Here is a 17,695-nt window from a genome sequence, read left to right on the forward strand (position 1 = left end):
AATGGGTAAGATGCTCAGCCAGCTTTCTGCCAGGCCACTGAAAACTACATTGCCCTGCTGGGACTCCATCTTGAATACTGCCTTCAGTTTTGGGCTCCTCAGTTGAAGAGGGACAGGGATCTGCTGGAGAGAGTCGAGCAGAGGGCTATGAGGATGAGGAGGGGACTGGAGTACTGCCTGATGAGGAGAGGCTGAGAGATCTGGGGCTGTTTAGCCTGTAAAAGAGAAGACTGAGAGGGGATTTGATAAATGTTTATAAACACAAACCCTGTGAGGAGAGGCTGAGGGAGCTGGGGGTGTGCAGCCTGCAGCAGAGGAGGCTCAGGGCAGAGCTCATTGCTGGCTACAACTACCTGAAGGGAGGCTGTAGCCAGGTGGGGTTGGGCTCTGCTGCCAGGCAGCCAGCAACAGAACAAGGGGACACAGCCTCAAGTTGTGCCAGGACAGGTCTAGGCTGGATGTGAGGAGGAAGTTGTTGTCAGAGAGAGTGATTGGCATTGGAATGGGCTGCCCAGGGAGGTGGTGGAGTCACCGTCCCTGGAGGTGTTGAAGCAAAGCCTGGATGAGGCACTTAGTGCCATGGTCTGGTTGACTGGTTAGGGCTGGGTGCTATTTTGGACTGGCTGAGCTTGGAGGTCTCTTCCTACCTGGCTGATTCTATGAAAATTCTATGATGTTTAGGAGCAGCTGTGAAAGAAAAATAATGAAGCAGCACATACAAAACAGAAATGGTACTTTTTTTGGCAGTATTTTCCCAGCTACAGTCACAAATGCCAACTTTAAAGAAGTTATTTTAGCATAGAAGATGAATGCATCTGAGGAACAAAAAGAATCACTCCTCCTAATCTTCCTCTTATGCACCCTCCTCAATCCTGTTCTCAGACATGAAGCACTGCTTAAAAAATGCCCATGAAAGAGCCTGAAAATAGTTGCTGCTTCTCCATGTGGTTATTTATAATAGATAATCTCAGAACCACTCTTAATTCCAGCTCATCATTTATGGTGTTGGCAAAGTTGCTCCAGTGAATTTAGCCTCATTACTCACCTCAGGGTTGTACAGTATATCCTCTATTTTATCTGTCACCCTCACCCTGCTTTATCCAATGGATCCCTCATAAGCACTTGTGTAGAACCAAGCAAAGGTGAATAATGATCCAAGGGCAAAGCTAAATGCTGACAGAGTACAATTTTATGTCCAGTTACAGTAAAACATGAATACACTTGGGAATATGCAGAACAACATCTCTGAAGGGGCAATACAGCCAGCAGTGCCACAGCAAACATCACTTTCAGTGCTTCTGTGCTCCACAACCTCCCTGGGCAACCTGCCCCAGGGTCTCGCCACCCTCACTGCAAACAACCCTTTCCTAACATCCAGTTTCAGTCTCCCCTCTGCCACTTCAAACCCATTCCTCCTCACCCTGTCATTACAAGACCTTGTCAATAGTCCCTTCCCAGCCTTCCTGTAGCCCCCTTCAGATCCTGGAAGGCCACTCCAAGGTCTCCTCCAAGCCTTCTCTTCTCCAGGTTGCAGAGCCCCAACTCTCAAAGCCTGATGTTCTCTTTAAACTTGCTGGAGAGAGTACAACTGCTGGAACTCATGAGCACTTTACCCCAATAACAGAGCTGCTTCACTGGGTAACTGAAGCCAAATTTCTCATCTTAACTATCTGGAAGAATTCTGCAACACGATCACCAGAACCATGAGTTCTGCTTCAGGTTCACCAGATCTCAAAATAGAGCTCAGCAGCTTCCTCATCCCATTCCTTCCCAGGGATCACATTATCTGGGGTCCTACTGCAGCAGGCTGGCTCACACCACCTACTCTGTACCAGGCACTTCCTTGCTAAGATGTGCTGGTGGTAGTGACAAGACATGTGTTTCCTCTCAGTCCCCGTGCAGTGCAATAATCAGGCAGCCCAACACTATGGAACAGGAAGGGAGCTGGTGTATCTTGGGGCAGGGGGAGGAAAAATCATCCTCACATATAGCAGTTAGAAACCCTTCAACTGAAACTCAACCCTATGTCACCAGTAACAGAATTTAAAGCCATCTGAGCAAGCACAACAGGAGGAGAGGACATTCTCCTAACCATCAAGCAATAACCACCGTGGCTCTCAGCATCCACTGCTGCCACCACACAAGCGAGCGTCAGCGATACCCTGCTGCTCACAGCTGCTTGGCACTGAGCCCTGTGCCAGGCTGCCTTCACAAGCATGGCAGCACGTGCAGGTGAGGTGTCAAGGCACCCCTCCCACTGGCACCAAACTGAAAACAAGAGTGCAACAGCAGGCCACGAGGAAAGCCCTGAGCGAGCAATTTGGAGAGCCTTACCTATGTACAGGGAGGAATCTTTCCGCCTCACGTGGTCATCAATGTAGGAAACTCCCAGGGGCTGGACAGGGGTAGCACCAATGCCCAGGAGGACCTGTGCCCCAATGAGCAGCAAGTACATCATGTTGGTTGCAGTCCTATTCCTGCAGATGAGGTCCGGGTCTGGTCCCTCGTCGCTGGTGGAGCCGTTGGCAGCGCACACGTCCCTGCCCTCAGCTCCCCAGCGTATTTCTCCTGACTCGTACTCGTACTGGTGGGTCAGGAATTCAGGCAAGGCAGACAGGAGGGCACCCAAGGCCATGACTATCCCTCCACATCCTATCAAGCGTGGACGGTGTCCTCGGGCTCCAAAGTAGCTGACAAAGAGGATGAGGGCCAGGTTGCCAATCTCAAAGCTGCTGGCGATGACGCCCACGTCAGCGCTCTGGAGGTTGAATCGCCGCTCCAAGGTGGTCAAAACGCTCACCTGCAACAGAAGAACCAAGGCACAGTCACTGGAAAGGAATGCAACCTGCCCTCTGTCCTCCTCAGGTGTCCTGCTAAAAGCTTCAGCTTCCTTGACTGTCCCTTGGAGCCAAAAACGTATACATCAAGGGCATCCAAATCACAGTGCAGCAGTGGATGACCTTCAAGCATGCTCTATTTCAGACAGCCACATCGGAAGGTCCTAATGCCAAGTGACATTTCACAGCCTACCACCTGTTCACTTCCAAATTCCTCTGTACATCAATGTACATTTTGGGTGCCTGCAGAGAGCCACAGCTCTGTGACTTGCTGCTCTCTCCTTGGGCCCTCTTAATATCTGAGAGTCACAAACATGATGAAGGGAATGGAACATTTCTCTTACAAGGAGAGCCTGAGCAAGCTGGGGCTGTGCTGCTTGGTGAAGAAGAGACTGAGAGGTGACCTCAGCAATGGTTATCAATGTGTGCAGGGTGAGTGCCAGGAGGCTGGAACCAGGCTCTGCTGGGTGATGCCTGATGACAGGACAAAGAGCAATGGGTGGAAGCTCATTTAAACCTGAGGAGGAATTTTTTCCCTGTGAGGGTGACAGAATCCTGCAACAGGCTGCCCAGGGGGGACAGGCTGCCCAGGGCATCCCTGCCTGCATGTGTTCCTGTGCGACCTGGTATAGGAGATCTTGGAAGCTCATTTAAACCTGAAGAAGAATTTTTTCCCTGTGAGGGTGACAGAGTCCTGCAACAGGCTGCCCAGGGGGCCAGGCAGCACAGGGTGTACAGGCTGTCCAGAGCATCTCTGCCTGGATGTGTTTCTGCATGATCTGGTATAGGAGATTTTGCTCTAGCAGGGGGGTTGGACTGGAAGAGCTATGGAGGTCCCTTGCAGCTCCCGACATGGTATGATTGCACATCCCCCACATCACAAAAGCTGTCCCAGGGAATCATAGAATAAACCAGGTTGGAAGAGAACTCCGAGCTGAGCCAGTCCAACCTAGCACCCAGCCCTATCCAGCCAACCAGACCATGGCACGAAGTGCCCCAGCCAGGCTTGGCTTCAACACCTCCAGGAATGACAACTCCACCACCTCCCTGGGCAGCCCATTCCAATGCCAAGCACTCTCTCTGACAACAACTACCTCCTCACATCCAGCCTGTACTTCCCCCAGCACAACTTGAGACTCTGTCCCCTTCTTCTGGTGCTGGTTGCCTGGCAGCAGAGCCCAACCCCACCTGGCTACAGCCTCCCTGCAGGCAGCTGCAGACAGCAATGAGCTCTGCCCTGAGCCTTCTCTTCTGCAGGCTGCACACCCCCAGCTCCCTCAGCCTCTCAAGGCACAAAGCACACCAAACCTCACACCCCACTGGACACTCAGTTTCCCTTCTTGGAATAACAATCAGCAAGCAGCAGAGAACCTCACGGATGCTTGGCTCACACACCAGCACGAGGCCATCAAGTCAGTCAGAGACAGAGATGCACAAACAGGCAACCTGGCCAGAATAAAAGGCTGCTACTAAAGTACAACACTAAAATACTGATCCAAGGGTTTAAACTGTTTGTGGATTAGCTAATAACTGGGATCTTCACTTCCAGGCTATTTTTGAGAAGACAGACCAATAAAAGCTCACACAGAAGATTTAAATCCAACAGGAAGAAAGGAGGATTTGACAAATAGTAGTTATTTAACACCAAGAAGAGGAGCCCTTGAATAGCCTTCAAATATTTAACATTGCTGCATAAAGGAATGACCTGCTCTTTTTAGTCAAAGTGGCTAGGACAAGAAGTGACAGGTTCAAACTGCAGCAGGGATGATTCAGGTTAAACACAAGGTAGGGAGGAATCAAACTTCCACTGGGAAGGATTAAAAAGCACTAAAATATGCTGCCTAGAGAGGATGCAGAGGTCTTCAAAAGAGCACAGACCAGCACCTGCCAGGAGTGACACAGCTCTGACTGCTCTTGCCACAGGGCAGGAAAAGAGAATCATAGAATGGTTTAGGTTGGAAGGGACCTCAAAGCTCAGCCAGTCCCAACCCCCCTGCGATAAGCAGGGACACCTCCCACTAGAACAGGTCACTCAAGGCCTCATCCAACCTGGTCCTAAACACCTCCAGGGAGGTTGTGGAGCACAGAAGCACAGAATATGATCTGTGATTCTGTGCTCCACAACCTCCCTGGGCAACCTGTGCCAGTGTCTCACCATCCTCACTGCAAACAACTTCTTCCTAACATCCAGTTTCAATCTCCCCTCTGCCACTTCAAACCCATTCCTCCTCATCCTGTCATTACAAGACCTTGTCAATAGTCCCTCCCCAGCCTTCCTCTAGGACCCCTTCAGACACTGGAAGGCCACTCCAAGGTCTCCTCCAAGCCTTCTCTTCTCCAGGCTGTACAGCCCCAACTCTCTCAGCCTGTCCTCACAGCAGAGCTGCTGCAGCCCTCTCAGCATCTTGGTGACCTCTGAACTGGCTTCAACACTTCCATGTCCTGCTTGTGCTGGGGGCTGCAGAGCTGCCCCCAGGACTGCAGGTGGGGTGTGAGGAGAGCAGAGCCAAGGGTCAGAATCCCCTCCCTTGCCCTGTGCCCACACTGCTCTTGCTGCAGCCCAGCACAGGGTTGTGTCTGGGCTGCACTCACACTGCAGGCTCCTGTTGAGCTTTTCCTCACCCCAGACGCCCAGGTGCTGTTCCTCAGGGCTGCTCTTAGCCATTACCCACCCAGCCTGGAACTGTGCTTGGGATTGCACCCACCCAGGTGCAGAACCTTACACTTGGCCTTGTCAAATCTCATGAGGTTGGCCTGTGCCCACCTCTCCAGCCTGTCCAGGTCCCTCTGGATGGATGTCTGCTCTCTAGCAAGTCAACTGTGCCACACAGCTCGGTGCCATCTGCACACTTGCTGAGGGTGCACTGATTCCTCTGTCCATAGCACTGAGAAAGATGTTAAACCACAGTGGTGCCAGCACTCACCCCTGAGGGATGCCACTCAGCCCTGGTCTCCATGTGGACATTGAACCAGAGCCTCTCCAGTCCTGATAACAGTGCAATAAAACATATCATGGACTTCTTGCAACTGCCTTAGGGGTACCAGGGTATGAAAATGCAGAACTGGGCACCTCACTTGCTGCTACTCCTGCTCAAGGAAGAACACTCAGCACCTTTTCATGTCTACAGCAGTGTCCCCCTTATGTTGTCTTTTTTTTCCTTGAATGAAATCTTGAACATGCCACAGAACTGCCAAAAGCTTTACCTTGGATAAAAGGCTACCCTTGCCTGTTCATATTTCAAAAGATGAAGATATTCAAGGTTGTCCTAAAAAAGACAAGTTTCTCTATTAAATAGAAAGGGGAAAAAATAACCCAATAAAGGCCTCAGAGCAAAAAGCAGCCTCTGGAAAGTCTAAAAATAGCTTCCCACTGGAGGCACTGAAAATCTTTGCTGATAAACCTCACAAAGCAGGAGCCAGTCTGACCAACTTTAAAGCATTCTGACAGCAGCTCTTCTCTGAGGGCAGTTAGCCCCTGTTAGGGCACAACTGGACAAAGACAACGGCATCAGCAGCAACAGGGAATCACAGAATCAACCACGTTGGAAGAGAGCTCCAAGCTCATTCAGTCCAACCTAGCACCCAGTCCTGGACAACCAACCAGATCATGGCACTAAGTGCCCCAGCCAGGCTTGGCTTCAACACCTCCAGCCACAGCCACTCCACGACCTCCCTGGGCAGCCCATTCCAATGCCAATCACTCTCTCTGACAACAACTTCCTCCTCACAGCCAGCCTAGACCTGCCCCGGCACAACTTGAGGCTGTGTCCCCTTGTTCTGTTTCCTGGGAGAAGAGCCCAACCCCACCTGGCTACAGCCTCCCTGCAGGCAGATGCAGGCAGCAATGAGCTCTGCCCTGAGCCTCCTCTTCTGCAGGCTGCACACCCCCAGCTCCCTCAGCCTCTCCTCACAGGGCTCTGCTCCAGGCCCCTCCCCAGCCTTGCTGCCCTTCTCTCAACACCTTCCAGCACCTCAGCATCTCTCTGCAATGGAGGAGCCCAGAACTGGACACAGCACTCAAGGTGTGGCCTGAGCAGTGCTGAGCACAGGGGCAGAAGAACCTCCCTTGTCCTGCTGCCCACACTGCTCCTGAGCCAGCCCAGGATGCCATTGGCTCTGCTGCCCACCTGGGCACTGCTGCCTCCTCTTCAGCTACTCTCTACCAGCACCCCCAGCTCCCTTTCCTTCTGGCTGCTTTCCAGCCACTCTGTCCCCAGCCTGTAGTGTTGCTTGGGGTCGTTGTGGGCAAAGTGTAGAACTCTTCACTTGGCCTTGTTCAATCTCATCCCATTGGCCTCTGCCCACCCATCCAGCCTGGCCAGGTTCCTCTGCAGGGCTCTCCTACCCTCCGACAGATCCACAGCTGCTCCTAGCTTGGTGTCATCTGCAAACTTACTGATGCTGGACTCAATCCCCTCACCCAGATCATCAATAAAGATATTGAACAGGACTAGGAAATATAGAAACAACTCACTTCTGCTGCTTTGCATAAGCAAAGCCTCTTAAACCCTGATGTGCCCAACTCAGATCTCCAAAACTGGATAGGTTTATCCTAGATGCTAGGAAAGATGTTTTTTTACCCACAAAAGAGTAGTCAGGCATTGGAAAGGGCTGCCCAGGGAAAGACACAGTCTCAAGTTGTGCCAGGGGAGGTCCAGGCTGGATATTAGGAGGAAGTTGTTGTCAGAGAGAGTGATTGGCATTGGAATGGGTTGCCCAGGGAGGTGGTTGAGGCCCCATGGCTGGAGGTGTTTCAGGCCAGGCTGGCTGAGGCTGTGTACAGCCTGCTCTAGGGTAGGGTGTCCTTGGGCACGGCAGGGGGGTTGGAACTGGCTGCTCCTTGTGGTCCCTTCCAACCCTGGCTGATCCCATGAATCTATAATCTCATGTAATGCACACAATGAGAAACAACTCAAAAAAAAAAAAAAAAAATCTAAACCAAACAAACAAAAATCCACCCCAAAAAAAGCAGCTAAGAAATCAGTCACCACCTTAACAATTTACCTTGCCTAGGAACTTATATTGCAGCTCCTGTAACCAAATCCAGGAAGCTTTTGCCATGCCACTCTGGACTTATTTCAATAACAGAAGCTCACATCCATCATTCCTCTCTGTCCCAAATCTACACATCTTAGCATTTCTGAGCTGAGCTAAATTTGTTCTCTTCTCTGAGCTGTTTATTTTATATCAATGCTCAGCAAAAATGCAGTTCCCCAAAACCTGCTCTGCACCTATTGTCCCACTTTATCACTAAGGAATGAACTGAAGGCTGGGGGCACCATTCTGGAGCCACAGTGCATTGAAAATGAATATCATATTGTTCCTATCTCCAACCATCAAGTCATATTCACCCCCAGAGCCTACAGAGAGGGTTCATTGTATTAATAACACAGCATTAGATAGAGAAAACACATTGACTTGGTGCCTGAAGGGGCTGTTAGGCAAAAAAAAAGGGCTTCTTTTTCATGTAAAATACGTTTTCTCAGTTAGGTGGTAGGAAGATTGGACTTGAAGAGACATGTCTGCAGTGCTACAGGCTGTCAAATAATTGCCTGGCAACTCTGTTCCCGAAGGAAAACAAACGCCCTGCGTCTCCCACAGGCTCCACCACGCAGCCCACAGACACAGGATGCCTCCAAGAGCCAAAGCCACCAGCCCAGACGCAAAGCCTCTGCTTGCACACACCTCAGCTCCCATCTCAGCCTCTCTGGCAGCAGCCACAGGGGGCCAGGGCAAAGCGCATCCGCAGGCTCTCCTCCCCACGGCGCTGGTACCCACGGGCTCAGCCCCCGCCTCCCTCCTCGCCACCCACTCTGCCAGCTGGCAGCGCAGCCATCAGGCTCCCAGCCCGAGGGAGCAAAGCCCATCCTCTGCTCCACAGGCGAGATGATCACTTGTGGTTGAGCCCAGGTTTTTTTCCTAAGCTGCAGACAATTCCCTTGGCGTTTTGCCCATCCCTTCCCTGTCAGAGGGTACCAAGCTTAATCCCCTCTGCCTAGCACCCAGCACCCTCGCTGCTCCCTACCCTGCTCAAAGAGCCAGGGCATCAGGACCTTCTACCTCAGGCTGCTGATCCTTTGCTTCAACACCATTCCCAGCCTCGAGTCAGTAGAAACTTAGAAGTGTTCTCACTGCAGCTGCTGACACCCATGCTGGCTCTGGGCACAGGAACAGAAGGGAAAGCAGAGAGGGGAGGGGGTGGTAAAAAGGGTGGTGATGTGCACACACCCAAGCTGGCTCTGCTCAAGGTCTGGAAATCATCTCTGCATAGAAATTTGCATTCACATGACAGGGATAATAGACACTGCAGCTGAGGCAGTGCTGAGAAGTAGGGTGTTATCAGCTTGGCTGTTGCTGCATGTGCCTAAGCTGTTTCTAGGCCAGCATGGGGTGGGGGAAGGAAAGCTGCAAGTTACTGTGCACTGGTACCACAAGGAGTTTGCAGCTAAGATCTGTGCCCCACTGGTGTGAAAATTTCATTTCAAATTCTAGCAACCAGCTCTGAGATTTCTGGCACGGTCCAAATGAAGCCTGCATTCAAGGTCAGGATGTTCAGAAAGGGCAAGAGAAGAGGCACACCACAATGCAGGTTGAGGCAAGACACATTTTTGGCAACTCCTCCTCTCTGGAACAGTGCAGAAAACTTTTCTGCTGTCTCCTGTATCCCAGTGTGCATCTCCTCCCCACACTTCAGCAGTCACAGCATCCCATGCCACCTGGCCTCAGCCCACACACGGCCCAAAGCAAGTAGGACAAGGGAGGTTCTTCTGCCCCTGTGCTCAGCACTGCTCAGGACACACCTTGAGTGCTGTGTCCAGTTCTGAGCTCCTCAGTTCAAGAGAGATGTTGAGGTGCTGGAAGGTGTCCAGAGAAGGGCAGCAAGGCTGGAGAGTGGAGTGGAGGCCTGGAGCACAGCCCTGTGAGGAGAGGCTGAGGGAGCTGGGGGTGTGCAGCCTGCAGCAGAGGAGGCTCAGGGCTGAGCTCATTGCTGTCTGCAGCTGCCTGCAGGGAGGCTGTAGCCAGGTGGGGTTGGGCTCTGCTGCCAGGCAGCCAGCAACAGAACAAGGGGACACAGTCTCAAGCTGTGCCAGGGCAGGTCTAGGCTGGATGTGAGGAGGAAGTTGTTGTCAGAGAGAGTGATTGGCATTGGAATGGGCTGCCCAGGGAGGTGGTGGAGTCACCATCCCTTCAGGTGTTCAAAAAAGCCTGGCTGGGGCACTTAGTGCCATGATCTGGTTGATTGGGCAGGGCTGGGTGCTAGGTTGGACTGGATGAGCTTGGAGGTCTCGTCCAGCCTGGTTGATTCCATGATTCTAAGTGCCCCTGGGTGCCTCTTGGCTGGGTGACTCGGCTCTGCTGCCAACACAGCAACGCTCCAGTGCTGTTGCACACTGCAAACTGCACCCACAGAAGATATCCTGTTTGGTCAGGAGTTGATACACCAGCACAAAGCCACAGCTTCTTTCCAAAGAGCTTGTGACAGAAAAATGTCAAACACCTCTCACTTAAATGACTTTACTTCCACTGCTCTAAGTGAAACTGGGACCCATTTGGCTCAAACATGCAAGGTAAAGGCCTAACCTCCAACCCAGTGCATCAACAGCAAACAACACAACTGGGATGCAAGTCCAAAGGAGGCCACCAAGATGCTCAGAGGGCTGCTCTGCTATGAGGACAGGATGAGAGAGTTGGGGCTCTGCAGCCTGGAGAAGAGAAGGCTTCCAGGAGACCTTGGAGTGGCCTTCCAGGGTCTGAAGTGGGCTACAGGAGGGTTGGGGAGGGACTATTGACAAGGTCTTGTAATGCCAGGACGAGGAGGAATGGGTTTGAAGTGGCAGAGGGGAGACTGAAACTGGATGTTAAGGAAGTGTTCTTTGCAGTGAGGGTGGTGAGACACTGGCACGGGTTGAGGGTGGTGAGACACTGGCACAGGTTGCCCAGGGAGGTTGTGGAGCACAGAAGCACCCAATGTGATCAAAGATCAAAGATCACATTGGGTGCTTCTGTGCTCCACAACCTCATTGGAGGTGTTCAGGACCAGGTTGGATGAGGCCTTGAGTGACCTGTTCTAGTGGGAGGTGTCCCTGCCTATGGTGGGGGCTGATCATGGAGGTCCTTTCCAATCTAAACCATCCTATGATTGTAAAGATTCTTTCCCTGTCTCCCCCTGAAGAAGACAAGAAGCACTGCCCCGTTTAGAGAGGCATGAACCAAAAGACCCTCAGGGCTGTTGTTTGCCACTACCCCCTCACATCCCTCATGGGGAAAGTCAGCCTGAGCCACCAGCAGCTCAAACCAGACCCAGGCACAGCACACCAGCCCACACCAAACCTCCCAGCAGAACTTGAAAGGCTTTTTCCCCCCCCACCCTCTGTTGCTCTGCAGCAGATGTGCAGCAGGGCTAGAGAGATCTGTGGCTTTTTAACCTTCTGAAGCCCCAACCTATGGTGATATTCTACCAACCAGAGACCAACTGTCCACACAAGCTTTCTGCCTCCAAGTCTGCTGTTCAAGATTCAGCTCACTGTCTGAAGGCAGGTGATAATTTAGTCTCTGGCAGGGTATCTACATAAATGCCTCCAGTGCCAGAATCTATTTGTAGGAAACATTGCTCTTTAGTAGCAAACAATGAAGCCAGTGGATACTTGAAGCCTTATTTATTTTTAAATGTTATGTCTTTTTTTTTTTGCCCCCCCCCCCACTGGCAGCAAAACAATGCATCACAAGCATGCAAAGAAGCCCAAACTTCAACCCTGGAACTGCAGCTTTGTGTGTTTTAAGAACCCTAGCACAGAGCGCTGCTGCCAGCACACTTTGAACCCAGGGGATGCAGAATCCCATGTGGAGCAAGCACACAGAGGCAGGGGTTGATGTGCAGGCTGGCCACTCAGCTCTGTCAAAAACAGCCCTGGAGCATCTTTTGACATGTTCAGAGATGGATCTCCTTTTTTTCCCCACCCTGTGGTCAGTTAGCAGGTGTGTAAAGCCAGAGTAATTCAACCTGGATACAACCCAAGTATAGGCTCCTACTACAGGTAAGGCACTTCTGGCCATATACAGGACTGGCAATATAGAAGCACAGAATCAGTTAGGGGCTGGAAGGGACCTCAAAAGATCATCTGGTCCAGCCCTGCCCCTGCTAGAGCAGGATCAACTTGAGCAGATCACATTGGAACACACCCAGATGGTTCTCAGTATCTCCAGAGAGGGAGACTCAGATAATTATATTGGCTTAGAAAAGGCTTCCAAGATCATCCAGCCCAAGAATTATATTGGCTGGGGAAAGATCTCCAAGATCATCCAGTTCAAGAATTATATTGGCTGGAAAAGACCTCAAAGTCCATTCAGCCCAAGAATTCTATTGGCTGGAAAAGACCTCCAAGATCATCCAGTCCAAGAATTATATTGGCTGGAAAAGACCTCAAAGTCCATTCAGCCCAAGAATTCTATTGGCTTGGGAAATACCTCCAAGATCATCCAGCCCAAGAATTCTATTGGCTGGAAAAGACCTCAAAGTCCATTCAGCCCAAGAATTCTATTGGCTTGGAAAAGACCTCCAAGATCATCCAGCCCAAGAATCCTATTGGCTTGGAAAAGACCTCCAAGATCATCCAGCCCAAGAATTCTATTGGCTTAGAAAAGACCTCCAAGATCATCCAGCCCAAGAATTCTATTGGCTTGGGAAAGACCTCCAAGATCATCCAGCCCAACCCTCAACCCAATACTGCCATGGCCATTAAACTACGTCCTGAAACACATCCCACTTTGATGGCTTTTTAATCCTTCCATGGATGGAGACTCCAATGCTGCCCTAAGCAGTCTGATCCAGACCTTGAAAACTCTTCTGGGGGAGAAACTGTTCCTAATGGCACAAAACCCATGGATCCAGGACTGCAAACAGGACACCACTGCCTTGGGTTCACTTCCAGCAGAGGAGGAGATGAAACCTGTGTCTCTGGAAGACTTTCACAAGCAACAAAGGCTCTTTGCTATCAAAGCACTGGAGAGGCAGCACTCTCACCTGTCATGCTGCAGACCCTCATTTCTCCATCTCCACAGACAAATCTACTGGTTTATCTAATAAAACACTTCCTAAGACCACACTTCTATGCCTGCAGAGAAAGCTTTCTACTATGAGCAGGGCTACTTAGCACAGCAGAAACCACAATGCAAGCCTGACAAGAAAATCTGTCACGCAAAGGGCTTCAAGGCATCTTAATTTACAACCAAGAGCTGAATCCAAAGCAAAGGGTTACATTCAAGTTATGCCACAGAGCAGATGAAGAGGTCTGCAGAGCTGGTTGGAGCAGCATTTTCAGCTGCCAGGCATGAACCAGGGCAGAAGTGACAGAGGCAGGACACTCTGAAGCAGCATTAATAAAAGCAGAACTCAGTTTTTACAGTTGGAGGACAAGGGTGATTACATAAAGGCTATCTACTGAGAGAGGAAGGCTTCTGACAGGTCCTACCACTTCTCATCTGCTCCAGCTCTGCTGCCTTCTCTTGTGCTCCACTCCCTGCCCGGCAGTAAGGATGTCTGGCTACAGCAAACGAGAGCTCCGCTTCAGAAGTCAGAAGCACTTCTCCTCAGCCAGTACCTGAGATGCTGTTATTTACTAAGCCTTGGGAGGAAGGAAATCATTCAAAAGGGAACCAAAATGGCCACAGTAGGCATACACACAACTACTCAGCAACCACCACAGCACTGCAAGCGCAGGCAGGTGGAACTGGGGTGTCTCTAGCGCCTCAGTAGCAACCCCTCCAGCTCCTCCCAAGGCCACGTGAGCCGCTTGCTTATCCCCATCTCACACCCTGCAGCCCACACAAGAGCTGTCCCTGCCATTCTGCTTATTTGCTCACTAACACCCTCCTACAGAGCTCTTCACAAGCAGCTCCCTTCTCCTTCCATGTCGCCTCTGTGCGGAGCCAAGGCCAGAAAGGGAAGCTGCTTGCCGACTGCTGCCGAGCCTCCTGCTGCAGAGCAGGGCAAGGGCTCAGGGCTTGAAGATGGTCACAGAATCACAGAATCAAGCAGGTTGGAAGAGAGCTCCAAGCTCAGCCAGTCCAACCTAGCACCCAGCCATAGCCAACCAACCAGACCATGGCACTAAGTGCCCCAGCCAGGCTTGACTTCAACACCTCCAGCCACAGCCACTCCACCACCTCCCTGGGCAGCCCATTCCAATGCAAATCACTCTCTCTGACAACAACTTCCTCCTAACATCCAGCCTAGACCTGCCCTGGCACAACTTGAGGCTGTGTCCCCTTCTTCTGTTGCTGGCTGCCTGGTAGCAGAGCCCAACCCCACCTGGCTACAACCTCCCTGCAGGCAGCTGCAGACAGCAATGAGCTCTGCCCTGAGCCTCCTCTGCTGCAGGCTGCACACCCCCAGCTCCCTCAGCCTCTCCTCACAGGGCTCTGCTCCAGGCCTCCACTCCACTCTCCAGCTTTGTTGCCCTTCTCTGGACACCTTCCAGCACCTCAACATCTCTCTTGAATCGAGGGGCCCAAAACTGGACACAGCACTCAAGGTGTGGCCTGAGCAGTGCTGAGCACAGGGGCAGAAGAACCTCCCTTGTCCTGCTGCCCACACTGCTCCTGAGCCAGCCCAGGATGCCATTGGCTCTCCTGTCCACACTGCTGCCTCTTCTTCAGCTACTTTCTACCAGCACCCCAAGATCCTTCTCTGCCTGGCTGCTCTCAGCCACTCTGTCTCCAGTCTGCAACACTGCTTGGAGTTGTTTTGGCCAAAGTTTAGTGTTGCCCTTCTCTGGACACCTTCCAGCACCTCAACAGCTTTCTTACATCTACTCCCACCCTAGAACCTGGGTATTATCTGAACATTTTGTGTGAGAGGAGCAGGAGCTGCAAGTCAGAAAGGGCAGACTTGGGGCATCTGCACATTCAAGCTTGGCAGTCCTGAGTGCTACGCACGCCGTGGAGCTTTCCACCTCGTGTCATCATTATCTCCTCACTTTGTCACTTCTCAAATGTACCAAGCCCTTTCCTCCTGAATAGGAGGTGATTTGGAAAAAGCTTTTTAAAATAAGCCATAGAAAAGAATAAAATAGGAGATCTGAAGGAAAAAATTCAATAGGAGATGTAGCTGGAACTTAGGCACTTGTCATCATCTCCCTTGTCTCAACATGATCCCAGGGAAAATGGAGAGGCAGGCAATGAGATGTCTCACCAGATGATGGGAGCTCTGGTCCTTGGGACTCACTATGAAATGAGCTATCAAAAAGCCAGGGAGCAAATGCATCTGCTGAGGCTGTACACACAGATGGCTGAATTTCACCCCTGTGTCTGCAGGATTAACAATAGCCCATGTCACAGACAGGCACCAAACAGCAGCTGACAGAGTCCCCTCACTGTAGAAACATCAGACCCTGCAAAAATTCAATGGCCATGGGTGAGGAAGGCAGGAGTCATCACCTCTTCCCTTTATCTGCTGGAGTCTGACACAAGCCACAACACAATAGAAGAGAGGTTCCATGGACTCCTACAGCAGGGGCACACCAAATTCTGCAAGGAACCCAGAACTCAGGCACTGCAGAGTGGGAACCACACCAAGCCAAGGACATTCATAGAATGGTTTAGGTTGGAAGGGACCTCAAGGATCATCCAGTTCCAACCCCCTGCCATAGGCAGGGATACCTCCCACTAGAACAGGTTGCTCAGGGCCTCATCCAAAGCAATTTGCTACTGCAGCCAACATGAGCACTGTATCTCTTGTACTTTCCCAGCTGCTGGTCTTAACCTTGCTTTTGCAGGTGCATGACAGACCATCCAGGACAAGAGCTGCACACATGGCTGCAGCATTCTCACCACCAGCAGAAATCTGTCACTTCCCAGGTGCATTGCTTAGAGTCCTGCTAAGCTTCCCTGGGATACACTGTCGTGGAAGGTAGCATCAAGCAAAAGGCATTATGTATGAAACCAACCAACACAAAGCCTCTGCTAGCTCAGCAGCATGGCCAGCACAGCCTCTCTCTCAAACAGAGATGGCACTAATGGGTCTGGGATGGGATGAGTCCAGTTCAGCTTGCACAGAGGAAGCTGGCAAACTGGCACTTAGATTAGCCTGCAGGTTACATTAACTGAGTGGGTTTGGCTGGTGAGAGGACCATTATTCATCCAGTCTCACTAACTGCTCTGCTAGATCTTCTGTCTTCTTTCACCCAAGCCTGTTAAAGTTTCCCTCACAGATCCATCTACATTTTCTTCCCACCACACATCCCCCACAGCCTTTTCAAATCCTGTGTTTCATCTCCTTCCACAGTTCTTCACTCATCCTTCACAGACAGGTTCTCTTAACTCAGCTTCTCCCTGGTTCCTGCCTCCCCAAGGTACTAATTACACAACAGGTTATTAGCCAGGCACAGAATTTTTAGACTCTAAATTTGGTCTGCTAGGCACTGCTGAAGCAGTCCACTGCAGTCAATAAGAGGGAGGGAGACTTCTCAAAAGCATTTTAGAGGCTTTGGAACAAGAGTCTCATTTTCAAAGAGATGCTTAAGGTAAGTTCCTTCTGTCAATGTGAGCACAGCTTAGACAGGATCTTAGGAAAATAATACCCTTGGGCTCTTCAGAAATCCATCACTACCAAAAAGTAAAGCAGCCCCCAAGTAGTCTTTTCCTGCAAAGGCTTCAAAAGCAAAGGGCAGGATGCTTCAATTTTAACCCTGTGGTTTCAGGCAGGTGTGAAGGTAGCAGAGATGCCATTCAGCTGGCAACAAGGCTGCATCATAGCCTGGGGTGAAGGGAGAAGCTTCAGCTGCAGGTAGCTGAGGAGACCTTATTGCCCTCTACAACTACTTAAAAGGAGGTTGTAGTGAGGCTGGGGCTGGTCTCTTCACCTGAATGACTAATGATAGGACAAGAGGAAATGGCCTCAAGTTGTACCAGGGGAGGTTTAGGTTGGATGTTGGGTGGAAGCTCTTTCCTGAGTGGGTGGTCAGGCACTGGAACAGGCTGCCCAGGGAGGTGGTGGAGTCACCATCCCTGGAAGTGTTTAAAAGGAGAGTGGATGTGGTGCTTGAGGCTATGGTCTGATGATGAAGGATGCTGGGATGAAGGTTGGAGTGGATGATCCTGGTGGTCCTTTCCAGTCATAGCAACTGATAGTAATCAGATGTTGTGCTGAGGGACTTGGTTTAGTCAAGGACTTGTCAGTGTGAAACCAATGATTGGACTTGATGAGCTTGAAGGGCTTTGCAATCTAAGACATCCTGTGACTCTGCAGGATAACTTAGCCTGGTAGCTGATAGACACCTAGTTCAGGATCCAAGCTAGGTTACATCTTTCAGCCCAGGTACCACCCCTGTAGCATCCCAGTGCCCATCACCCCAGCCCACAAGATGCTCCTGAAGTCAGACAATAGCACAGCTAGCACATTGGCTGATGGAGACAAAGCTCAAAGAAGGCCTGGGGAAGTCCATGGCAAAGCCAGGAAATGAGGCCAAACATCCCTGGTCTGCACCTTCACCAGGAAAACACAAACAGTAGCTGATCCTCAGCCAGCAAGCATCAGCCCATGGGCAAAGCTGTCCCCTCCCAAGTCAGCCACATGTCACGTTGGCCAAATGTGAGTAAAACCAGCTTTCCCTGGGCACCAGCATTAGCCTTGACTGATGAAGGGAGTCAGTTTGGACTTGACAGCTAGCTGCAAAGTAAGGGCCTGACTTGAAAACATTACCCACATGTGGCAGGAATTTCATTCTGTCCCTGCCAGGATGCCACCATCAACAGAATCTGCCAGCATTGGCTTAGAGAAAACAAGTTGCTGTTGCCTCCTCGTTTAATCTCCCACTTGTGCAAGCAGGAGGGCAGAAGGGAGGGCAGGGAAGCACAGACTG

The 17,695-nt window shown here is 51.1% G+C and overlaps 1 protein-coding gene across 1 annotated transcript in view; it reads right to left on the reverse strand.

Moving 5' to 3' along the window:
- SLCO3A1 (solute carrier organic anion transporter family member 3A1) overlaps positions 1 to 17,695 on the reverse strand; it is a 169,407-nt gene that overhangs the window by 139,002 nt on the left and 12,710 nt on the right. The window contains exon 2 of the mRNA XM_064158056.1: positions 2,335 to 2,800. Within this exon, the coding sequence (XP_064014126.1) occupies positions 2,335 to 2,800 (466 nt within the window). The remainder of the gene's footprint in view (positions 1 to 2,334; positions 2,801 to 17,695) is intronic.

This window comes from Pogoniulus pusillus, chromosome 17, assembly GCF_015220805.1.
Source record: "Pogoniulus pusillus isolate bPogPus1 chromosome 17, bPogPus1.pri, whole genome shotgun sequence".
In the NCBI taxonomy this organism is placed as follows: domain Eukaryota; kingdom Metazoa; phylum Chordata; class Aves; order Piciformes; family Lybiidae; genus Pogoniulus; species Pogoniulus pusillus.